At 36.3% G+C, this 23,729-nt stretch overlaps 2 protein-coding genes across 3 annotated transcripts in view; one reads left to right on the forward strand and one right to left on the reverse strand.

Annotated features, from left to right (window-relative positions):
• LOC124158730 (peroxidasin homolog) overlaps positions 1-16,495 on the forward strand; it is a 252,017-nt gene extending 235,522 nt beyond the window's left edge. For both annotated transcript variants that reach the window (XM_046533995.1, XM_046533996.1), the window contains 7 exons: positions 2,702-2,905; positions 3,744-4,235; positions 9,733-9,922; positions 10,215-10,332; positions 11,745-11,956; positions 13,688-14,115; positions 15,127-16,495. In XM_046533995.1, the coding sequence (XP_046389951.1) occupies positions 2,702-2,905; positions 3,744-4,235; positions 9,733-9,922; positions 10,215-10,332; positions 11,745-11,956; positions 13,688-14,115; positions 15,127-15,174 (1,692 nt within the window). In that variant the 3' untranslated portion in view covers positions 15,175-16,495. The remainder of the gene's footprint in view (positions 1-2,701; positions 2,906-3,743; positions 4,236-9,732; positions 9,923-10,214; positions 10,333-11,744; positions 11,957-13,687; positions 14,116-15,126) is intronic.
• A 1,790-nt stretch (positions 16,496-18,285) lies between these two features.
• LOC124158731 (acyl-coenzyme A thioesterase 13-like) lies at positions 18,286-22,383 on the reverse strand. Its single transcript, XM_046533997.1, has 3 exons — positions 22,098-22,383; positions 19,566-19,750; positions 18,286-19,488 (listed from the first exon to the last, which is right to left on the reverse strand). The coding sequence occupies exons 1-3, from the start codon at positions 22,188-22,190 to the stop codon at positions 19,335-19,337; spliced, it is 432 nt and encodes a 143-aa protein (XP_046389953.1). The 5' UTR covers positions 22,191-22,383; the 3' UTR covers positions 18,286-19,334.
• Between the last annotated feature and the right edge of the window lie 1,346 nt (positions 22,384-23,729).

The following is a 23,729-nucleotide window of genomic DNA, read 5'->3' on the forward strand; positions in this document are numbered from 1 at the left end:
CACGTTTCTGCTCCATATGTCACGACCGGTCTGATAAGTGTCGTATAGATCTTGAATTTCATCTCCTTAGATAGAAGAGTTGACTTCAGGAGCTTAATATTAGCAAAGTAAGCCCTATTTCCAGCCATTATCCTCTTGTTGATCTCTTCTGTCATTGAGTTCTTACAGTTTAAATTAGTACCGAGGTAGCTGAAATATTTTACATTTTCAAAGTTGTACTGCCCAAATGTAACGTTTTGAGTCCATCTTCTGTCTTCCGTGGTCGACATTTTCATGTATTTCGTTTTTCTCTCATCGATTCTGAGCCCTATATTCTTACTCTTCTGTTCTAAGATTTTGAATATATCTTTCAGAGATTCCATATTCCGTGCCATTAGAACTATGTCGTCGGCATGGGCACATGCCTGAGTAGATTTATGCACAATTGTCCCCTCTAGCCCCAGTTATTTCATGGCTTCATGTAGACACAGATTTAATAGTACTGCTGATAGAGAATCTCCTTTTCTTACTCCAGTTGTTATCTTAAAGGCTTCACTAGTCTTGCCCCCGATATAGGCCTTAGCTTGAGATCCTTCCATAGTCATATTTACCAACTTAGTTTTTTTGGTATTCCAAATCCCTCCAATGCCTTCAACATTTTACTTCTATTGACACTTTCAAAAGCTTGCTGGAAATCAATGAAAAATATATGTAGGTCAATGTTGTACTCATAACATTTCTCCATGCATTGTCGCATTACAAAGATTTGGTCGGTTGTTCCTCTTCCCGGCCTGAAGCCACATTGGTATTCACCAAGGATTACTTCAGCATACGTGTTAAGTCTCCTCTGCAGTATACAAGAAAGTATCTTATAAGTGACATTTAGTAATGTGATTCCCCTATAGTTGCTGCATTGCAATTTATCTCCCTTCTTGAATATAGGGCAAATTAAACCAATCTTCCATTTCTCAGGCATCTCTTCTTTCTCCCATATTTCACATATCAGTCTACGTAGGTTCTTTGTTAAATTTTTTCCTCCATACTTGATTAACTCCGGTAAAATTTGATCTTCCCCGGGAGCTCTCCCATTCCGCTGCCGTTTCGACGACTCCTCCACCTCCTCAATTGATGGCCTACTAATACTGGTGTCCACCCTCATGTCCAACATTTCTCCATCCTCCTCATCTTCCTCATCTATCTCATTGACATTCAGCAATTCCTTAAAGTACTCGGCCCATCTTCCCATTACTTCTTCCTCTGTTCCAACCAACCTCCCATTCTTATCCTTACATGCGTTTGTTCTTGGTTGAAATTTATTTGTCATCCGTTTGATTGCCTGGCATAACTTTCTACTTTCATTTTGTGCGTTCAGTTCCTCAATCTTTTCCACATACCCTTTTAAGTGCTGTTTTTTCTTTTTTCGTAGTATTTTATTTGCTTGTCTTCTGCTTTCTTTATATCTTTCGACATTTTGTCTTGTCTCTTTCTGGATGGTTTTTCTCCGATCCATAATCTTCCTTTCTATAGCTTTTCTGCACTCATTATCAAACGATTCTTCATTCCTTGTTCTCTTTCTTTCTCCTACGGTCTCCTTTGCAGCCTCTTCCATAGCCTTCTTTTATATTATGCCATTTTCTCTCTATCGAGTCATTTACACTCAGGTTCTCTGCTACTTCTTCTAGTTTCTTACCCAGGATTTCCTGATATTGGGCTACAATTTTGCCGTCTCGCATCTGTTCTAGCAATTCACCGCTTTACACGACGCAATTTTGATTGCGCCTTCGCACGTACGTCAGATTGCGCAATTCCGTGTACCGTGTAAAACGGACTTATTTCTCCTTGTATGTCTGTAATAAGTGTTGGCCTTCATGCATTGGTCATTATGATGACTCTAGCAGAACCCAAGTATGAGGCTACATTTCTTAAAATTATCCTCCTTGACAAAATTTAAGAGGAATTTATGAAGACAGCTGTTTTCAGTGCAATGTACCGAACAGTTATTTTTTTGCAAGATTTATTAAAACTCTGACAAATGTATTTCTAAATAATTATACTAAAGTGAGGAATAACAGATTGGATGTCGCCAGACACACTTCCAATAAGAGAAAATACTCTACAATCATGTGACTGCTTTCAATTCGGTGACTTTATATTTCAATAAAATCATCTGTTTTATACATAACTAATTTGTATCATTCCTGTCTGCTCCTGCTTCACAATCAGCAATGGATGCACGATTATGCCGAGGTAAGTAAAACAGCAGTTTTTTAGTGGATTTCCTTGCCGCAAAGCGATTTACTTTGCCGATATTCTACGTCGAAACAATAGACTTGATCGCAGGTGAGAGCAATCCCGCAGGCCTCCTAGATGACGGGCGCGCGACGTTGCCACATCGGTCACTCCGGCCTGTTTAAAGACGGCCGTGGTAGTGCCTTCATTTCCGAAGGATATGAAAAAATGGTGCCTATCACTGAAACCTCTCTATAGTGAACCTCCATACATCAAATTGCCCAAATTTTGGTCCCCTCCATTACGATGTAAAGAGGTTTTACTGTAATTAGTTTTATTAAGGTTGCTTGATATTGTGTACTTTGGTCTTATTTTTATCTAACTACAGCAAAAGTATCTCAATGAACTTAGATGTACTTAGTCTCCCCTCGCTCTGCCGCTTTGGGCAAGGAGACCAATTAACTTATTTGGTTCCCTCTCAACTATTTTGCAGGTATATGGGTTCACTGAAGACCTGGCAGAAGACTTGCGTGATTTTAGGGATGAATGGGGTTTGCTGAGAACTGGTGTCACTAGCAGAAGAGGAGGGAAACCCCTCCTACCATTCGCTGGAAATCAACCCATGGATTGCAGGAGGGACCCAACTGAGAGTAACATTGGCTGCTTCCTTGCAGGAGACATCCGTGCAAATGAGCAGGTGAGGAATAATGCTTTCATAGGTCAATGATTTATATTATATGAAGGTACCTCCATACCTTCTTTGTTTCCTAAAATTTCTTGTTTATGTTTTAAATGAATATTGATTGTTCCGTTCTTTCAGAAAAGGCATTCATTCAGATAAAATACATGAATCTTTCATGTGAACGTAGTATTGTGATTGGTATGAAATTCTGAGCTTCCATGTTACTTATTTCAGCATTTGATGGAATGTGGATAATGATGCATTGTGATTGAATTGATATTAGTGATTGAAAAGATGTGAAATTTCTTAATTTCATTTAATCTATTTCATGATGTCAGTAATATGATTATTCCATGTGTTCTCCTAAAGTCGGAGCTCATTTTATTTGTATTCTTTGGCCAATCAGTATGATCTGTGGTAATAATAAATTTTTATCCAATGCATTAACATACAAATATGCATTAGGATGCCATCCTCACTGGATGATAATGATATTGCGGATTTTAATTTTACATTATGTGATAATTGGAAGGCTACTCTGCTTCTCGATAGATTATATCACGGAATTAAATGCTTGGGACTTGATCTTGGTGGTGGCGGGATAACGTCCTTACCCACCACACAAGAGGTCATGGGTTCGAGTCTCACCTGGGTAGTTAGCCTTGATCTAGGGTATGGATATTCATGTATGTTTGATTGTTAAGATAAATACCCTGAAGCAAAAGGCCAATGGTGCTGTTTTCGATGGTACTGGAATTAATAAATTAATTAATAGAGTAAACTTTTGACTATATGCCATAGATTACAACTTTGAAAATTTCTATCCACTTATTTGATTTAACTTTGAAAACAGGTGGCCCTCTTAGCCATGCACACTATATGGCTCAGGGAGCACAATCGTCTCGCAACAGAACTCAGAAATCACAATCCATCATGGGATGGAGAGACCATATACCAAGAGGCCAGGAAAATCGTCGGTGCCACCATGCAGCATATTACTTACACCCATTGGCTGCCACACATTGTTGGGCCAAGTGGGATGGAAATGCTGGGACCATACAAAGGCTATGACCCCATGCTAGAGGCTGCCATATCAAATGTGTTCGCAACGGCTGCCTTGCGCTTTGGTCACTCCCTCATCAATCCGGTGCTTGAAAGGCTTGACTACAACTTCGTGCCCATTCCTGAAGGTCCACTACCTCTGCACAAAGCATTCTTCTCTCCGTGGAGACTTGTCGAGGAAGGTGGGGTAGACCCCCTGATGAGGGGCATGTTCTCCATCCCGGCTAAGCTGAAAACTCCACACCAAACTCTCAACTCAGAGTTGACTGAGCGCCTCTTTGAGGTAAGATTGGCCCCCACATTGTATCCAAAAGAATCATTGCATAGCAGGAGTATTATTCACTAATGTCAAAGTTAATGCCAACTTTCCATTGTCAATATCCCTAACCTTTTCCATGATTTCCTGTCAGGGTCGGTTCTTGACATTTTTCCTGTGTAAGCAAACACCACCCCCCCCCCCCTCAAATCAAATTCTCAACCTTTAATATCCTTGTTTAATTAATACTGAACATTGGACTGAGGGCTTAGGCACCCCCTTTTGCTTGATGCCCTACGCAACCACCCATACTTTGCTCACTGCTTAAACTGGCCCTGTTTCCTGTACAAATTTTGTTTATTTCCCTGTCTTTTTATGATTGACAAATCAGTGGTAAAAAGGAATTTAATGGAAAAATACAGCATGTATGCTCTGCGACAACAAAGTAACCATGTGATATTGGGCCATGGCAACATCACTAATTCTAAAACATTTTTTAATAAAAAAAATTACTTATTCATGAATTCTGCCATAATTATTTCATTAACAGTAAGCTTTTCTCCCAGTTACGAGAGATAATTTGAGTCCCCAATTTAAAGGAGAAGAATTCCTTATCCTCTGGCTTGATTTCATGGAATTTGCTCAGCATTGTAAATGAAATTCAGTAACTAAGTAGGTAATTCCACCAGAATTTTTTAACAAGACCGTGGTGTCGATCTGGGCATCATCGTAGGGTACAGAAAATATATGGTACTTGGTGCTTGGATCAGTGTTTTTGAAAGTGATGTTGATAAATAAGGAGGGAACATAGGTCATATTCAATAAATTTATGCAAAATTCTACAATACAGCATTCGATTCACAATGAAGGAGCGTAATGTTGAAATATGTATTTTCATTGGTGGTATTAAAAAAATAGAATTTCTCAGTGCATAGGTAGATTGTATTTTGTATTTTGAAAATTATTTTAAAATTACAATTATATTTCTATTTAAAATATAATTTAATTTCAGAGGTAATTTGTATATTGTATCTACAATTGAAATATATTTTGCCCAACTCTGACTGGTTCCATGAAGAACCTCTGATGGAATTGGAACATACCATTAAGTAGCTTTAGGCTATTTGTTATGTTAGGGTATATTGATTTTGATATAGGTGATAACTACCCAGATAACACGGCATTTGTATTACATCAATAATACACAAAAAATACGTGCCCAAATACATATGTATAAGATGGAATACGATCGTATTACATCGGTATATTTCACGTAGAAGTGGTTCAAAAGTCCCTATAGATGTATGTATTCGTGCGTATTACAAATTGGAAATCTGAATACCCATACATGAATTATACATATGTATACAAAGGAATACAATCGTATTACGTCTGTATATTTCACGTAAAAGTGGCTCAAAAGTCCCTCAGGATGTATGTATACATGCGTATTACAAATTGGAAATCTGAATATCCTTACATGTAATATACATATGTATCTGCAGGCCCTCGTACACGAATTATATATATTGATTTTCTGACCCACATCCACTTAATATCAATATGGATCAAACGGATGAATAAATATAAGGAAACCAGAACATACAGATAATAAAACATTTATTCAAAGAGAAAAATAAAATAATACACACAAATAACAAGTGTGGCCATGAATATTGCTAACAAGCATTAAGGGCCAGCAAACAGTAGGTGAAACTTAGTTTTAAAAAATGGCACAAAGATAAATCAAGTACAAACAATGGTTTGAGTTGGAAAATAGAAAAAAATGTTAGCATGGAACAAGCGTTGTAACCCATTGCACAAGAAGAAACCTGAATTCAGGAAACCAACTCTGCACAATTAACCACTTTCTGAAAGGAGAAAAGAAGAAGTCAAGTTTAAAAGTCATGCAAAAATATATCTTTTTGTAAGATCTGAATAGGAGCTCAAGGCCTTTCAATTTGAATTCTGTGAAGTCTGTAATTTTAGTACTAATTCTGTATTCTGAATGCAAATGAAAGTTTGGCTTCTCTGCTAGGTTCCAGACATAAGTTTTAAATTTTTTCATTTACCAATTATGTCGAGGTCCCAGCTAGCACAGATTTGACATTGTCCTTTGAGAAATCATATATTTTGGGGATATGCTTTCATTTTACAAAATTAATAGCCTTTCTCTTGAGAAGAATGAGAAATATGAGAAAAGATCATATGACTACTTTTAAATATAAATTAACTAGGGAAAACGTGAATCCATTGGTATGCTTATTTAGTACATTATACTAATTTATTAGTACCATGATTTAGTATCGGATGATTCACACTGAAAAAATATAAACTTGTGATATCAAATTTTCAAACAAATAAATTTCATACATAACCGATAATTTCAGGCTTAACTTAAAGAAACCTCTCCATCATGGATAAAAAAAATTTTTCCCCTCAAACCTTACCTCGGTATTAACAATTCCACCTGGTCTTCTGGCTTTGCTTCGTCGTCTTTTCCGTAATCCATTCTCCTCTTGTCCAGGCCAAGCTATTTACATCGTCGCCTCCTGGGTATGCGCGAAAGAGCATGAAAAGAAAATTATAATTAATTAATTTGGCCCGTACGCACCTTTTTCTTACATATAATGACAAACTTTCGCATGAAAATTACGTATTTATCTTGTGTTAATAATAATGACGAAATGCACCTTGATTGACTGCATTTCAAGATGAAAGAAATATTACATTTTGCTTTAAGGGAACCGATATTACACGATCAATACTTCTTGTTCGTTAAATAATTAGAAGTAGAGGGCAAAACCGTTCGGAACCTCGAGGAATCTATTAGTGACAAGGCTACGCTGATAAGTCTACGGTCAAAGATGTTATGACTAAAGCATAGGATAACTAGGAATGCAAGAACTACAATACAGTAGGTTGTGGTAATAAACAGCGATAAAACAACTTACACGTGAACGAAAACATTCCTTAAACAATTTTTTCTGCTCTTAATTAAGAGAAGAAAAAATTTAACTTCAGCCGCGAAGCACGGAATTACTATATACGACGCATAATCTATTAATTTATACGTACAAGATTGACATTACTATGTTTTACCATATAACTTCAATGGAGACCAGTCTCCTCGATACATAACTCAACAAAAAAGGAAAACAATAGCCAAACATAAACAAAATAATTACCTCTATTGGCGCAATGTGGTCAACACATTGCGCCAATAGTTGTATCCAAATATACTCAAATAACATAATTAATGTAGTCTATGTAGGCGTACAATACAATAAAAGATTAATCATACCTTACCTTAATAATCCAGTGACAGGAAACTGCTGGAGCTGGCTTGCACGAATCGCAATAACGTGTGGGATTGAAGCACATTTCCAGCAAAACATAGCTTCGGGTTGAGCACACCATCCACACGCACCGGTTATCGAGGATTAAAACACTATGTCAATTCTTTCAATAAGTATAATAATACAAACAAATATAAAATTAACTATACATCAGTAGCTAGTTAATAACGGATTTCCTTTTGTTTATTAGCGTAGATGCCGGAGTTCCTCCTACAGCACGTTCTCGTAGTCTCGAACGAAATGCCGAGGCTGAGGTTTACTGTCAACGAGATTATAACTTTATCACTCCCACTCACTTCCCTAGCGACAGTGAGCCGCGGAATTGAGAATTTAATTTTTTGTCTAAACAGTTACATTAAAATATTGTTTAAAAAATCAAACTTCGCTTTTACTTTTGATCTGTGCAAGTACTATGTTTTGTATTTTTCATGTATTGTGAACCATTTTTCCATGTGTATATTTCGCGGATAGAAACTGAATTTTACATATATAATACGTCTGTATTTCGCGTGCATTTACATATTAACATAAATAGCCGCCATATTTACTACCCTTGCTCACATCGACCAGTATATGATTTATTTTTAAGCTTTCTGGGTATAAATTCGAATGGATGAATGATCATTAAAATAGGGAAATCTGGCGTTTGCTGTGAACATATTACTTCTGGAAAAAATGTTTATGAACGTTTCGCAAGACGCCACGAAAATCTACCTCCCAAGTATTACAGGAAATATACATAATGTATATTTTGTGTATTTTTGACCACATTTACATATGTATTTCCTCTGTATTCATACATATGTAAAAGTGTTACGTGTTACACGATAAATACATTTGTATTTTTGTGTATTTTTGTCCACATTTACATAAGTATCCAAATTTCAAAATACACAAAAAATACAAATGTATTTATCGTGTAACAAGTGCCACTTTTACATATGTATGAATACAAAGGAAATACATTCAATAATACATATGTACTACAGATGTAATACATAACAAAAATATATATGTATGTGACCCATGAAAATACAATATATATACATATGTATATCCAAATGTGTGTTGTTGGGGTAGAATGGATTTTAGCTAGCTATGATGGAGATAACTCAGCTGAAGAGAGTTAACCACATACATACCTCCAAATTTTTAATGAGTGGTTGAAAGGCTTGATTATGCCCTATAGTGGATGTTTTTCAATTTTGAATGAATTTAATACAGTTGAGGACCTCAAATCCGGAATCCAGAAATCCGGAATGTTTGAAAATTCCTCTGCGTAGCGTTTCGACTTGCCTCCTCGTGGCACCACTCTCCGAGCCTTGTTCTGGGACGAGTAAGAAGTTAGCACATGCTATGAACATAAGCTAACAACCAAGGCAGGGACACTTTGGGATCTCAAATATCTAGCACTAGAGCCTGAACGCATTTATAAATTAATTAACAAAATATGGAATCATTTGCACAGATTTACTGTCGGACTAAGGATGGTATCGATAGATATCTCAGCATCTGCCAGCAAATGCTATCAATGAAAGCTATTGAGCATGATGAAAAGATGTATTTATTGCTCGTTCTCATCCAGTATCAAACACATATAGTTTATGGTCGTGATTTGATGACTTATTCGGCAAGTTTTTTGCCTCCTTCAGTGTAGTGTACTTGAATCCATCTAAGGCGACGAATGTTCTTCTAGGGGTTGTTCAACAGACCGTACACACAATCACATGTAGCTAGACCTCTGCTCCTTTTACACAACTGAGAGGATTGAGACTGTATATTTGCTATCCATCAGTTGCATAGTTTAGTTGTGAAGTGTACGGTGAATATTTCACAATTTATGACCAACAGACCAGATATCCAGGAAAACCAGAAATCCAGAAACCATTTGGTCCCATGCCCTCCGGATTTGAGGTCCTCAACTGTAATTAATTTTGGGTAAAAATTTGTAAATCTGTTGCTGAATGTTGGATATTTTTTTAGTTTGTCTCATAGAGAGTCTTTTGAATGGTGGACAGCATTATCCTATATAATAAGGGTTTGTACCCTATGGTGATGGTGACACTTTTATAGGATAAAAAAACTGTGAAATTACCAAAAGGTTTCTCTCCTCACCCCTTCTTTCCTTTTAGTTAAATGTAACGATCAATTTTATTTCCTTCCAGGTGGCTCACGAAGTTGCGTTAGATTTGGCTGCAATCAATGTACAAAGAGGCCGTGATCATGGACTGCCTGGATACAATGAATACAGAGAATTTTGTAACTTGACTGTTGCTAGGACATTTGATGATCTTGGCAATGACATTCGGAACATAAAGTTGCGGGAAAAGCTGAAACACTTATATGGACATCCAGGTATTTTTAGAAGGATTCCTAGTGGCTGAGCACTCTTTATTACTTGCATTAAACCAGAAGGCTTATATACTGATTCAAATTTGTTGACTGAAAATATTTTCAAAGTATTCATTGATGCAGAGTTCATAACTGAGATTATGAGAATTCCATTTGCTAAACAAAAGTTTTTATTTTATTTAATATGTACCAAGTTTTTGCAAGTTTCTTTTCAAGCTTACATGGGAAAAAGTAATTTCACTCTTATAATTGATCCCCAGATCATATTAATATCGCTCTTTACATTAATTTGAAGGAAATGTGGATGTCTGGGTTGGAGGAATCTTAGAAGATCCAGTTCCTGGTGGCAAAGTGGGACCATTATTTCAGTGTCTATTGGTTGAGCAATTCCGCCGGCTCAGAGATGGAGACAGGTAAGATTTTCCTGTTTATCAAAAATAAGTTAACTGACATGTTTTATACTACGAAGAGAAAAGTTTTATTTGGTTGCTGGCAACAGTTGAAACAGCAGCCTCTTGTATGCGTACTAAACATTGGGGCAAGCCATAGCTGGTATGAAAAAAAGCATTCACACCAATGGTGAATATTACAATGAAAAAATCGTTTGGCTTAGCCTGGATTCAAAATCGAATCTCCTGATTGCGGGTCAGGAATGTTATCTCTTACTTTACCAACCTTTTCACAAGGCATATGCTGTAATATTCTTTTTGGGTTGGAATCCTTGCTAAGCCAAATGATTTTTAACGGGGAATTTAATCCTTGAAATAAATACATAATAACTTTGCACCCATGCGTATGACCGCATACATGGTGACATATTACATGCAGTGCTTTTTTTTTAAATGGCTGAAAATTCAAGGCTTCATTCTGCACAAAAGTTTTGAATCGGCTGATGTCAGGTTATGCTAAGCTTTTGGCCAAGAAACTCAAGTCAGTATTCACTCAGTATGATCCAATGCCATAAAGCAGCTTAGTAGTAGTGTCTAGTAGTGCTGTAGGCCCCGGCATATTTCTACGCTAGTTTTAAGTATACTGGGACTAGCCACGGTGATAACTTTTATGGCAGTCACCCACAATGCACAGATTGTGCAAAAAATCCACAGAGAAAATAAATCATTCGCCTTGACCAGGATTCAAACCCGGATTGCCTGATTTCCGGTCTAGTGCTTTACCCAGTTAAGCTAAAGAGGCGTCATTCCTCCCTGTGGATATTTGTGGACACAACCAGACAAGGTGTTATGGACTATGTGCATATAATGCCACAAGAAGTTCCAATCGCACGCATAGCACCACAGCTGGGGAGCAGGCCTGGACTTAGAACACATAGAGGTGTTGGCTCTTGATTAGTTTTAAGTACATATATCAGAGGACTACCCCATGGTGATAACTTTAACGGGAGTCACCCGCAAATCTGCATGGCTACTGGACTGGATTGCTTGTGGCATCATATGCTCAGCAGTCCATAACACCTTGAACGGTTGGAATCAGGGGATCCAGGTTCAAATCCTGGTCAAGGCATGTGATTTTTTGCTCTGGATTTCTTGCCCAAATATTGCTTTGCCTCTACTGTTATATTTTTCAAATGACAGGCCTCTATGATGTAGGGGAATCTTGTCTGTTATCCCAGGGTTTAAGGTTTAAGTTCTGCCTGAGCCTCAACCAGGTTAGGGTCGGAGATTTTGTGGCCATCTGGTTCATTCACGGGGAAATCTGGAAACAAGCCTATGTGTCAAATAGAAATGACAGCACCCATCTGGTCTAGATGTACCATAAGTGATATAGTTTAATGATGAATTTGCTTCACACTTTGTCTATCTTATTTCAGGTTCTGGTATGAAAATCCAGCTGTATTCAAGCCAGAGCAATTGTTGCAAATCAAGCAGGCTTCCCTGGCGCGCATTATCTGTGACAATGGAGACAACATAACGGAAGTGAATAAGGATATTTTTATTTTACCCAAGCACCAACATCCTCATTTTGTTCAGTGCCATACATTACCAGAAATTGATTTAAGGTTTTGGACTGAATGTTGTGATGGTAAGAAAAGTTCACATTGTGACCTTCCTAATTTTTAAATGAAGTCTGTTTTTAGGTGTTAAATATGCAAAACATATTTGTTTAGATGTGCAGATATTATTAGATTAGCAAACTCCTTAATCTGATGTAGTATTCTTGAAGCATATCATCCCTGATTTTTTTTTCTAAGTCTACTGTACTGAATAATGTCAACGGCAGAAGTGAATTAATTCTTAAGAATGAAATGGCATTCATGAGCATGTGCTTGGAAAGTGACCATTTCACTTTTTCTATCAAAGATACAATGTTTATTCAATCATGTATGCATTGCAAAGGAATGCCCAAAGCTGTGCTAGGCCCCTGAGAAAAACTGTCTGTACATAGTGGTGTACGACCCATCTGTACATCCAATGCTTCTTGACCATCAGTAATGCATGGGCCCCTCTGGGTCTGAGCCCCGAGTTTTTTTCGTGTTCTCACTCTAGTTGACCTGATGATGCCAATGTTAAATTTCATTAAATTTATTAAGTGCCTAGTTTAAAATTGATGATAAAATACCAAAGAAACAAGACATAGTGACAGTATTTTAAGTGTATTGCTAATGTAATAGAGAAACTGTATTTATCCAAGTCTCATCTTAAAACTATGCAGAGAAGAGCTATAAAGTTGTGCCTTGAATTATAAAATCATAGCTTTCAGTATTATATGCATGTACAAATATATATATTTTCTCTACATAAAAACTAAGCCTATTTTTGGTCATTTTTTTATATACTTATGCCAGAGTTCACAAAGATCACTAATGACCTTATGATAATCCTTACTCAACCTCTGACCAAAAGAAATAGCAGGTGGTGGCATTCTCTAGCCTAGACTGTGTACCACTTATCTGGATACCAGCTATACCACACAGTATTGTACCTCACATACCACTTGTAGAGCACATACCATACATATTTTCTATCAACAGTTAAGTTAATAAACTACATATGTATACGGCATATCCGTATTGTAACCAAATTCACAGCATCAAAAAACTGAATCTATTTGTCTCAAGTAGATTTCACAAAAGCATGATTTTGACTCAATATTTTTCCAGCCAGACAACAACTAGTAGGATGGATATATTGTTTAAAAGAGTATTTGTGAGCAAATTTTTATAAAATAAGATGAATAAATAGTTATAGAAGCATCCAATGCTACTGAAAATAGGTTAGATACTTTTTATGATCAAATAATATTATGTTTACTATTCTTACTTGAAATCACATATGATCCTCCTGCAATGAAATTTGAGTAATTTTGTGAAGCACTTTGATGCATATTGTTGACATGTAATCATTTCATTAGAGTTCCATTTGGAAATTCAAATGTATTGTAGCAGTGAAGTGTATCTAGAAATCCTGAGTACCTGTAAACGTATCATTAGATATATCAGTATTCTGGGAGGAACTTTATAGAACCAGCAGTAGATATAGTATAAAACAGCCAATAAATGACTTTATTAAGTTCACCTTCGGGGTTAATTTATTTTGAAGATATAATCCTCTTGGATAGTTTGCAGTATTTCTCAGCTTTGATTGAGTGTTTGGGAAAAGCAAAGCTTCTATGTAGAATTGCAAGATAATGCCATCCTAGGAAATGAAGAAAAGCTGCTGACATGGGAAATAAATTTAGAATAAGTTTGATAGTACAAATGCCATGGATTTTTCAATATTCTCTAAATGGTGTAAATAAGAATTTTTCTTTCAGGTTGTGTTGATGGAAAATACAAAAGTTTTGGCCGAACGATTTCGGGACGCCAGCGTCGTGCTGCTCAGTACTCTTTTCCTAGTGATAGGCCAAGACAAAATGCACATGTAATTCACTCACACTCATATTCCAATGTGACTGACAAAATATCATATGACCCTGCCGTTGGGGAAGAGGACACTCAAGGAATTGTGAGGGAAAATATGGCATTGATGGATGTGAACGATGAGAGGATTGAAGGGCTGGAGAACATGATGGAGGATTTCAAAAAAGAGATGAAGCAGCTCAAGAAGAAGCTCCGAAAACTTGAAGCTCAGTGCAAAGCGGAGAATCTGGCTGCCGCAAAAATCTGCGTAGAGGAAGGAGGAGCCATTAGGAAGCATGGACAAACGTGGACAACCAATGACTGCACTCGATGTACTTGCAAGGTAAGGAATTAAACCAGGTTGTATTTTGTATGATAATTTTGTAACGTCTCTGAACCTAAGTTAGTTGCATATTTTAAAGTGAGTTCTTGCCCTTGTTGTCGGAAAGCAAATAATCACACACAAATATGTATGTCTTTACCCAAAGTTCATTTCCATGTAACAATCCCAAAAAAAAATCAATTCAATGAACAAATGTCAAGTGATGAATTAGTGCGTTTAAGATGGGCAAAATTTGATAATTCTATGCTATGATTTTCAATCCTATTATTAAACACATTTTGAGTTAGACTGTGATTTTTTCCATCAAACTCAGTTCCCAATATCTTAGAGTCGAGCAGATTCAGCCAGGTGGGTTGGCTCATGCCCCTCCTGTCTCCAAGTTATCCTTCCCCTGGGTCGTTCTCATTCAATTGGGTTTTTCTGGTGCCCCTCTTTTTGCAGATCTGAGTTTTTAAAAAACTTCCAGCCCCCAACCTTCCTCCTGTTCACCAAAATGAGCTAGGCAACAAAAGGTGACAAATAAAATGATTCAGAAGATTCGTTTTTAGCTTCTGGGATCATACATAAACTCAACTGTGAATTAAGGGAATAGGGATGTTGGTGGGTAACTTATAAATACCTATGGTGGATTACAGGAATGAGTGTGGAGGATTTTCACTCTTAATTAATGAAGCTGTCACAATACACCTGTTTATGTTTCTAACTCGTTAGTATCAAGTCAAATATGTCTTAATTCAATCATCCCTATAAATGAATGTATCTATACGTAGCTCAGACAATACATATTTCAAAATTGAAAATGCATATTCATTTTTATACTCTATGATGCTTGTTTCAGAGGAAAATAAGTATATAATATGTATGTTGGAAAACTAAATCTATGAAACTACAATCAAACTTAGATTCGTGATACTATCCAAGTTGGGAAATGTACTCTGTTTTCGGCTTACCAGAGAGTGGGGATACAACAGTTGTTGATTCTTTTTTCTAAAAATTCCTCCTCTTTTTCAGGACTCCAACATTGAGTGTTCAGCAGAAGATTGTCCAACGAACCCATGAGAGAATGAAAAGGAAACTGAAGAAATAATTTAATCCTGGCTGTAATACATCGTCAGTGTGATTTCAGCTCGGCATCAAAGTAACAGCAACTTGAAAGTGTGTGACTGACATCACTGTTTTTTCGAATAACCATCTTCAAGCTAAACTTGTTACAGTGATGCAGTGATAGTATTTGAAACTATTGCTGAAAAATTAATCACAAGAGGCTTGATTCCATCATTCCTGGCAAGTTTTCGTGTCATGACTTCATTGGCCAGGACTGGAGGGTGTGTGAGTGTGCGTGTGTGTGACCTTTTAGGTCACTTTTTTTAGGTGCAAGCTTTTTATGAGGCTTGAATGAACAGAATGCTGCTGAAGATGTGATTTAGTTAAAATGGACTAATTTATTTTAAAACCCATAATGCAAGCAGCATGTATGAAAAAAGTGTTGGTAGCCAGGCCATCAGACTCCACAGACACCAGACACAGTGATATTAATGTTTTTTTTTTAATGTTTCGGGTGAGAACTTTTCTTTTTTACAAAAGCAGTCGTCAAAAGAAATAGGGGAGTTAACTTCAGTGCCTGAATACATTTTGTCAAACGACACGAAATTGTAGCAGAAGTCACCACCGGAGCGAAATGATGATTTCTCTTTTAATCTGTTGTATTTCAACTAGTAAACACCAACCAGTTGAAGAATAGCTCCAGTTGATATATGTGATGCTTAAATTACAAATAGCATTCAGTTTGAATGAACTTGAACAACATTACAAGAAAAGAGGGCGAAATGAGTACTCCAACTCTAAAGTACTTTTGAATTTTGTGAGTAACAAGACTGCTAAAAACACTGCCATGATATGCAAAATAGTCAGCCACCCCTTGAATTTTATGTATTAGCTTAGCATTTCAAAATAGAAAAGCTGTCCATGATCACTAACATCCTACTCATTTAGGTTTAATTACCCATGGCTTCCAAGTTCATGTAAAATAGAGGCCTGTAACTACTGTAACTTATGGAGCCAATGTGATTTTTCACTAACCATAAGATAGATCTACGTAGTTACGAACATGTCTTTCTAGACCCTTCTTGTTTAACTTTGAATATTGTAAACCTGTCACGCCATATTTCCTTTTTCTCTTTTGGCAAAATAGCTTCTGATATCAATAGGAAAAACTACACTGAGAGATAAAATGATAAACATGGTTCAAGGTAACACTTTTTTGATTATTAAAATGCACATGCACAAAAGAGAGACATATAAACAACTTTGTTTTCCAAGACGAGCAGATACTTATTTAGATAATAAGCAAATTATGTGAAATAAAATGCCATTTCATCTCTCTAAGACTTTATTGTGTAAGAAAATGTACCAACAGTTAAAAGGAACATTTATTGCTCAAAATCTAAATTCACTCAAGGGTAAAACAAGCAACAATTGGTAACAACTCATACTAAAAAATTAAATAACTTCTCTGAGTACACAGCCATCAATAATTGAACATAGGCACCTTTCAGTTGAGTTGAGATCCACATGGATCAGACTCATTGTGTTATTGTGAAAATGATGAAATTAATCGATCATAGGTAATCTCTTAAACATTAAGCTGGAAGTTACATGTGAACAGATTTCTTGGACCATACATTATCCAATGTAGGAACTTTACTAGCTGTACCAGCTGTCATCATTAGGTTAGTGCAGCGGTTCCCAAACTGGGGGTCGCGACCCCCAGGGGGGTCGCGGGCCGTTCGGAAAGGGGTCGCGAGATGTGCGAATAATAAAGTGAACTATGTACTTAAACTTAGACAACCATTTTTAGGGGGTCGCGGCTAAAACGTATGGGCTAAAATGGGTCGCAGAAAGAAAAAGTTTGGGAACCGCTGGGTTAGTGCATAAAATTGGCAATTGAATTTTTTCCAGGGTAGAACTACATCTGAAAATGATGGCAGAAATCCAGGCACAAACATTTGGCCTGTAACCCCTGGTAGCACAGCAGATATTATTTACAGTAATGAAAGGAAAAAAAAGAAGATAGCTTTTCTGTGCTGAAACTAGGGCAATCAGATGGAAAAAAATACTTCCCATACACATATTTCACCCACTTTGGATGTTGTCTTGCAAAAGATAATCAACTGGAGGCTGAAGATCTGTTGCATGTAGTGCTAATTGTAGAGTAGGTATTATAGATTGACAAGCAATCAATCCTAATTTATGTAGAGGATAGTGAATTTTGTTCAATGCTTTTGATAATACAGTAAGCTCATACTTGCTGATGAGCATGTGGTTAACTTACTTTCAAAAGACTCGTGATTTAAGCACTATTAACAAGATGGAGCTATAATTAGTTTAAAATTTGTAAAACCAATTCATCAACTGATACAAATGTCAGCATTGTAAAAAATGCAATTATAAAATATGAATCCCAGTAACATTCATCATGGGACATACATTCACACACAACCTATACATATTATTTCTCATTCATATATCCAAGCTCTTTCTGCAGGCCTTCCAAATATTCATGAATATTTGGAATATGGAAGGGATTTCCATTTAGAGAACTCATTTCTACTTGAAATATGCTTGTTTAAGACAAAAGAATAGGATATTTCTTCAATTATGCTACCAGGGAAGTAGATACTACAAATTTGGATTCAATCAATGGCATAAGAAACCTTTAAAAATACTTACAATTAGATGAAATTATGGAAAAAGCCAGAATATTTAGACAGTTGTGACATCAATACTAATGGTATAAATAAATTAATAGGTACTTCTATAGTTTCTTCTCCCACTGCTTATTTTCAAAGGCATAGCTCAGGGGGGGGGGGGGGGGTGTCCAGACCCCCATCTCCAAAATATATAAACACAATTATTTTCCTTCAATATAGAAAACAAAATATTTATTTAAAAAATCATGAATTTACAATAGATTTCTATGGAAATGAAGTTTTTTCGATTATGAAAAGTGTGAAAATTAGTTTAAAACCCTCTATGTACTTATGACCCTGTTTTTTTTAAATTTTCCCCCTCAAACGAAATTCCTGGCTATGCCACTGCTTATGATATGGGAACATGATTTCATACAAATTGGTAACATAGTCAAAACTTTCACTCATTTTGCTTAAGACATTTTTCTACGTTAAGGAAGTAAGTAAGCATTTCTTGCCTATGTTTCATGAAAAATTTATGCTTTGAAATGAATTCAAAAAGTGAATCCAATAGATAAAGGCACAACATTTAATAGCCCTTGAAAATTGGACCGGTACTATAATACAGATCTTCCAAATGTGAAAAATCATTTCATGCTTTTGTGTGTCAGACTGACACTCATTAACAGGACTTTTATTTAAATATCTCCTCTTATCAGTTAATATCTACATAAAAATACCACAATATCCATTCAATTTCCACCAAGGTGAGATCTTTTTAGGTATGGCTGATAAGTTACTAACAATACAGCATAAGTTCCCATCAATGAAAGGAACATTTCATGGATTTATTATCATAAAATCATCCCAGATGTGGGATAATTTAATACTTCCAGATGCTAGACCAACTTCATTGAATATTGTGCATGGAAAACTGAAAGCTGATAATCAGAACCATTTAACTCAGATTATATCTAGAGACTATAGCCGGAAGCAGAAAAAAGGATAATATCAAGCTCCCATCCTTTTGCTCTGTAGAGGTCATTTAAGGGGGATTAAAAGGTTGGGGTGGCCCCAGCCTCTAATTTCTGGACGAATACAAAAATATGGTAATCTCTAAGGTGGTTCTTTAATGAAAGGTTTTATTTCACCAGTTAACCAAGCAATTAAGAAAAATAGTTTGAGAGTAGCTTAAAGCCACTAATCTATTCATATCAGACCTCACAGGTATTGCATACCCCTCAAAGTGCAATGGTCAGCATTGACTGCCCTACTCACACCTCCCCTCCAAATAAAATGATCACTCTTGTTAGTCACTGCTGGGTACTGATGCAAATTGTATTCCAGTAGAAATTTGAATTATGTATGTACTTTCTTCTGACTCAAACTAGATGATTGAATTTGTTGAATACTCAGTGAAATGAAAATATTTAAGTATAAAGAAGTACTACTTCGTGTACGCTTCAATTCAGTATTTGGGTGTCTAGATTAATAATTCATGCCTATATTAATAATTCATTCCTAAATCAATTAGCCTATAAATTTTACATGTGACCCAGTGGCAATTAGATCTCCTGATACTTTCTTCTTTACATCCACGTCCAGGAAAGCCATTGTTTTGCCAACCCGTTTTGTTTTGGCATCAATTAGTATCTCTTCTCCAGGAAACGCAGGTTTTAAGTAGCTGAAATCAGATATGTCAGAATTATGAGTGACTTGCATGGGAAGGAAGATGCTTTAACAATCTGAAATAAAACTTACTTGATATTCATATTTACAGACACTCCTGGAACACCCTTCCCATCAGTCATCAAAGCAACTGTTGTTATAGTATCTACAAGTAAGGCAGTGAATCCACCATGCATTGATCCTCCTCTATTTAGATGCTTGTCCTCTACTACCATTTCCGCAAGGCAACGACCTTCTCCTGCTGAAACTATACTGACCTGTTCAGACAAAAATATTTATTTAACATTAATTGGTGCTATATTTATCCAATAATATTTTCATTCTGTAGGGGCACTTTAAAATTATAGGCTTCATTGAAGGGTTAGTTCAAATTATAACAATACTTGAAAGATGGAAATGGTCAAAAATATATAGGAATATAAAACCATTGATGAATAATTTCAATCATAGTGCTCACAATGTATTACTTATGAAATCTGCATGAAGAAGTCATCAATTTCAAGAGTGGTCAGCAGTAAGCCATTTCTCTCTCGATAGGTGCAGATGTAGCCTTTTTTGCCATTTTTTGGGAAGCAAAATATTTCAAAAGGGTAAAACCAAATACAGTCTTTTGTACTTAAGCAAGCCTACATTGTATCAAATTAGGGATGAAAAAATTTAATGACTAGCAGAAGGAACTGCATGTCATACAGAAATTTCCAGCTGTCATTATACTTAATATTCGTACATTGGGAAGCACTTTTCCTTATGAACCGTATTGTAAAGGATTCTAATTGTCATTTATAAACTTTTTGTACATCTGCTGAGTGGCCATAAGCGAGGTGGAATTGGAAGATGGTATAATAGGTTGACACAATATTGGAATCGCTCAATCAGTTAAATTTTGAAGTTGAGGAATTACCAATAACAATGAGATTTCAAGATTGGAAGGCATGTAAAAGGGGAGATGGGAACCATGCATAGGGAATGGTCATGGACCTGAAGATATAAACTATGCCTTTTTCTTTTCTTTCAAGCTCATATTTTTTGGCATCTATTGCCTTCTCTAACCACACACTTCTCTTCTGTGTTGCCCATTAGTTTTGTTGCGTGATCAAGGAGAGGAAGAGCTGTCCCTTCCAAGATGTGTAAATGATACAGATGTGACCTTCCAACTCTGTTACCCACAAGTTGTTATACCAACCTATACCAACCTTTTTATCTACTCCCCTTCCTCTCCATCCTGCTACCTCTCCTAAAATCTCAGTAATAAATGGGCATTTACATCACCACATTTATTCATGGCCATGAACTGCCCAGTGAGATTCCACTGCTTCATTTCTAAAGCTTGAGCTCTGTCACAAGTTACTGTACCCCAGAAAGACAGTAGCTAACAGAATAGAGATAGTTTGTTCAATGTAATTTGCGATTAAAATTAAATAGATCCACATTTCTTAATGGATGCATTTGAGGCAGCTGATACGGGACATACAGTTTATTGCCTAAAAACCAGTCTTAAGCACGTGAATTTGAAATAATAAGCACAGATATCTGTGAAGCCATTGCAAAATCAGGCTATATAAAAATATATGAATTATTTTTACCACCAAGAATATAAGTACACCATGAATGCATTATATTCTCATGTGTGATTGTTGAATTTTCATAAAATTTTAAATTAATTTTGGAATATGATGAGGAAGAATGTGCACGTAAATAGTTTTAGCAAAGCAAATATGCTACCCTATAGTTACATGACTTCAAATGAAATTTCAAACAGAGAAAGTCTGATTGTGTTAAAGTGTATCAAAATACAGGCAAAATCAATTAATGGGAGACAACATAGGTCGTAGCCTCATCCTATATGTAAACCCACCACTTAACATCAGTCCTATTTAGAAAATTCACCCCCTGATGTTGCTAACTAATATAAAGCTATTTCCTTAGAAGTCTTAACCTTCTTTGTTAGTGTCGAAAACTTACTATTTAATTTAGAGGTACCTAATAAAAAGTGTCATCTTTTTTATGAGATCCTGAAGTGAAGGGAGTAACTACACCATCAGAACTGAATGGCCACGCATATATGACGGTGATTGTAAAGACCTAGGTGGCTGTACAGCCTTCTGGGTCATTTCTCTCAATTCGAAGTCCACAGCAGTGAAAAGGGCAATGACAATATGAATTTCATTATGCAATAGTAATCGCTGCACAATAATAGTTAAATACACATGCATGGGGTTACCGGCGAACTTTCAAACTATAATTATCTCTAATAGGAAGATACATCAAAAGGGATGTAAGTTGCAGATGTATTCACTCAGAGCGCAAACGTTTTCCTCACTAGAAGAACACAATAAAACCCAAACAGATTGTAACGATACACAGTCTAGATTACCAAATGGGTGAATACGATAGTGAAAGTAAGTTAAAGGAAAATAATGCAAGCTACACGGCAGAGGAGACGAGGACAAGACAAATTAGGAAAATAAGTCATTGAACGGAGACCATATTAAAGCGCATGATCATAGAATTATAAAATATCAAGAAAAATATTATTTCCTCCACAATAAAACAGAGCTAAAGAAAATATATAACTAATGTGCATAGTTGGGTTTGTTTCACTACCTTTTCAAGAAGCCTATCAAAGCCTCCGCCTTCAACAATATATTTCATAATATTCTTCACTAAACCAGCGGCGATCCCTTTGGTGGAGGCCATAGCTACACAAAGGTTAGCGATTCACTTTTATTCAAACCATCAAGCACCAACCATATATTGCATAACTTTCCCCTTTCTATTGACGTCTGCCTCGACAGAGTCGGCAACTTTTCAGCAAAAATGTTCTGGCTCCTTATGTAGCACTATCTTCACTGACGCACCATGAGCAGACGCCTTTGTACGATATGCGCTAACAAAACCTCAGATGTTTTCTATGTTTTACGCTTTTGATATTTCATTTCTACCGCGGTGTGTGAATAGCATTATGGACGGGAAAGATTATAGATTGTTGATGTTTTATTACATGCCCGTGAAAATACTTAAATAGTGAACAACAGGTGAGGTTTCTTTTCGACCATAGGTACAAATTAAACATTGAATTTTTAAATTAGTTTGATTTTCAAGAAACTTGCTCATAATTCTAACACTATCTGATGATTTGCAAAGTACAAGTTTTCTCGTTTTTTTGCAAGGAACGGAAACAAATTATGCAGTTTAGTTGGTAATTTGAGTATTTTTTTATCGTAGTATGGTATATTAACATTCTATATGTGCACTATCGGTATTACCTAACATTTGTTTCAGTCACTTTCCGTTCATTAATCCAGTACATTTCCCTTCCGTATCATTCTTAAATTAATCTAATTACTAATCCTTTGCCTCTGCCATAGGTCTCAGATCGTGTCATCGATGACTAAATCCATACATATAAATCATTTTATATCTTCGTCGTGCCTTCCAAGTCATACAGTGTTAACTGTCGTCCGTTCTCCTCTCCTTACGTTATATTCTATTCTTCCCTCGTTAGATCTAGCAAAAAATAGGAGTTCCGTTCTTAACTCTAAGTGATGATATTATCCCACCCGAGGAAGAATATATGGTGCTACATAAGTCATCGAAATAATTGGGGTGAGGGAATAAAAAATCTAGGGGCATTGTAAAAATATATAAGTCACTTACTCTAGCCCTGATCAGCCCTAATTATGAGTATACCGTCGGGAAGGCAATGGGGGTTGTTCCTTTTGAGGGAACGCACCATCAAATTTTTCGTGCGGCTATTGAGGAAAAATCTGTGGCTTGCTGCAATTAGTAAAGCTAAAGATTTTATCGAAAAAAGTATCGGTAAAGATGCATCAACTTCGATTTATCCTTGCTCAAAGTTTAAAACGAAATACTGACTGATATACATTATGTGGTATTGCTTTGTGCAAGATATTTAGTCTTTGGAAATAGACGTGTAATGCAAGAAAAGTGAAATAAACACAGTGGATGATAGTATTCGTTCTTCGATTGCCATCAGCATGTTCAGAATTTTTTCGTGTGGATTCTAAGAACGGGTATGGGTGCCAATCGGGTGCGGGTAAATAATAAAAAATAATTGATAAGTTTTAACTTTTGTCTTTTTCTTATCTTATGTTTTTAGGATTAAAGTTTATGTTTTTTACTGGATTTTTTGAGTTGCCAAGGCTACTTTGCACTCCTGAGAGATCGTGAGTGAATTCACTGTAGACCGGCCTGAGTGATGGTGACCTTAAGAAG

The sequence above is a fragment of the Ischnura elegans genome, chromosome 5 (assembly GCF_921293095.1).
Source record: "Ischnura elegans chromosome 5, ioIscEleg1.1, whole genome shotgun sequence".
NCBI classification, from domain to species: domain Eukaryota; kingdom Metazoa; phylum Arthropoda; class Insecta; order Odonata; family Coenagrionidae; genus Ischnura; species Ischnura elegans.

Coding starts and splice junctions, on each gene's coding strand:
- LOC124158731 (XM_046533997.1), bottom strand. CDS start 22,190: ATGGCCTCCACCAAAGGGATCGCCGCTGGTTTAGTGAAGAATATTATG. Junction 19,751..22,097: donor TTGATAGGCTTCTTGAAAAG/GTAGTGAAACAA, acceptor TTGTCTGAACAG/GTCAGTATAGTTTCAGCAGG. Junction 19,489..19,565: donor TCTGTAAATATGAATATCAA/GTAAGTTTTATT, acceptor ATCTGATTTCAG/CTACTTAAAACCTGCGTTTC.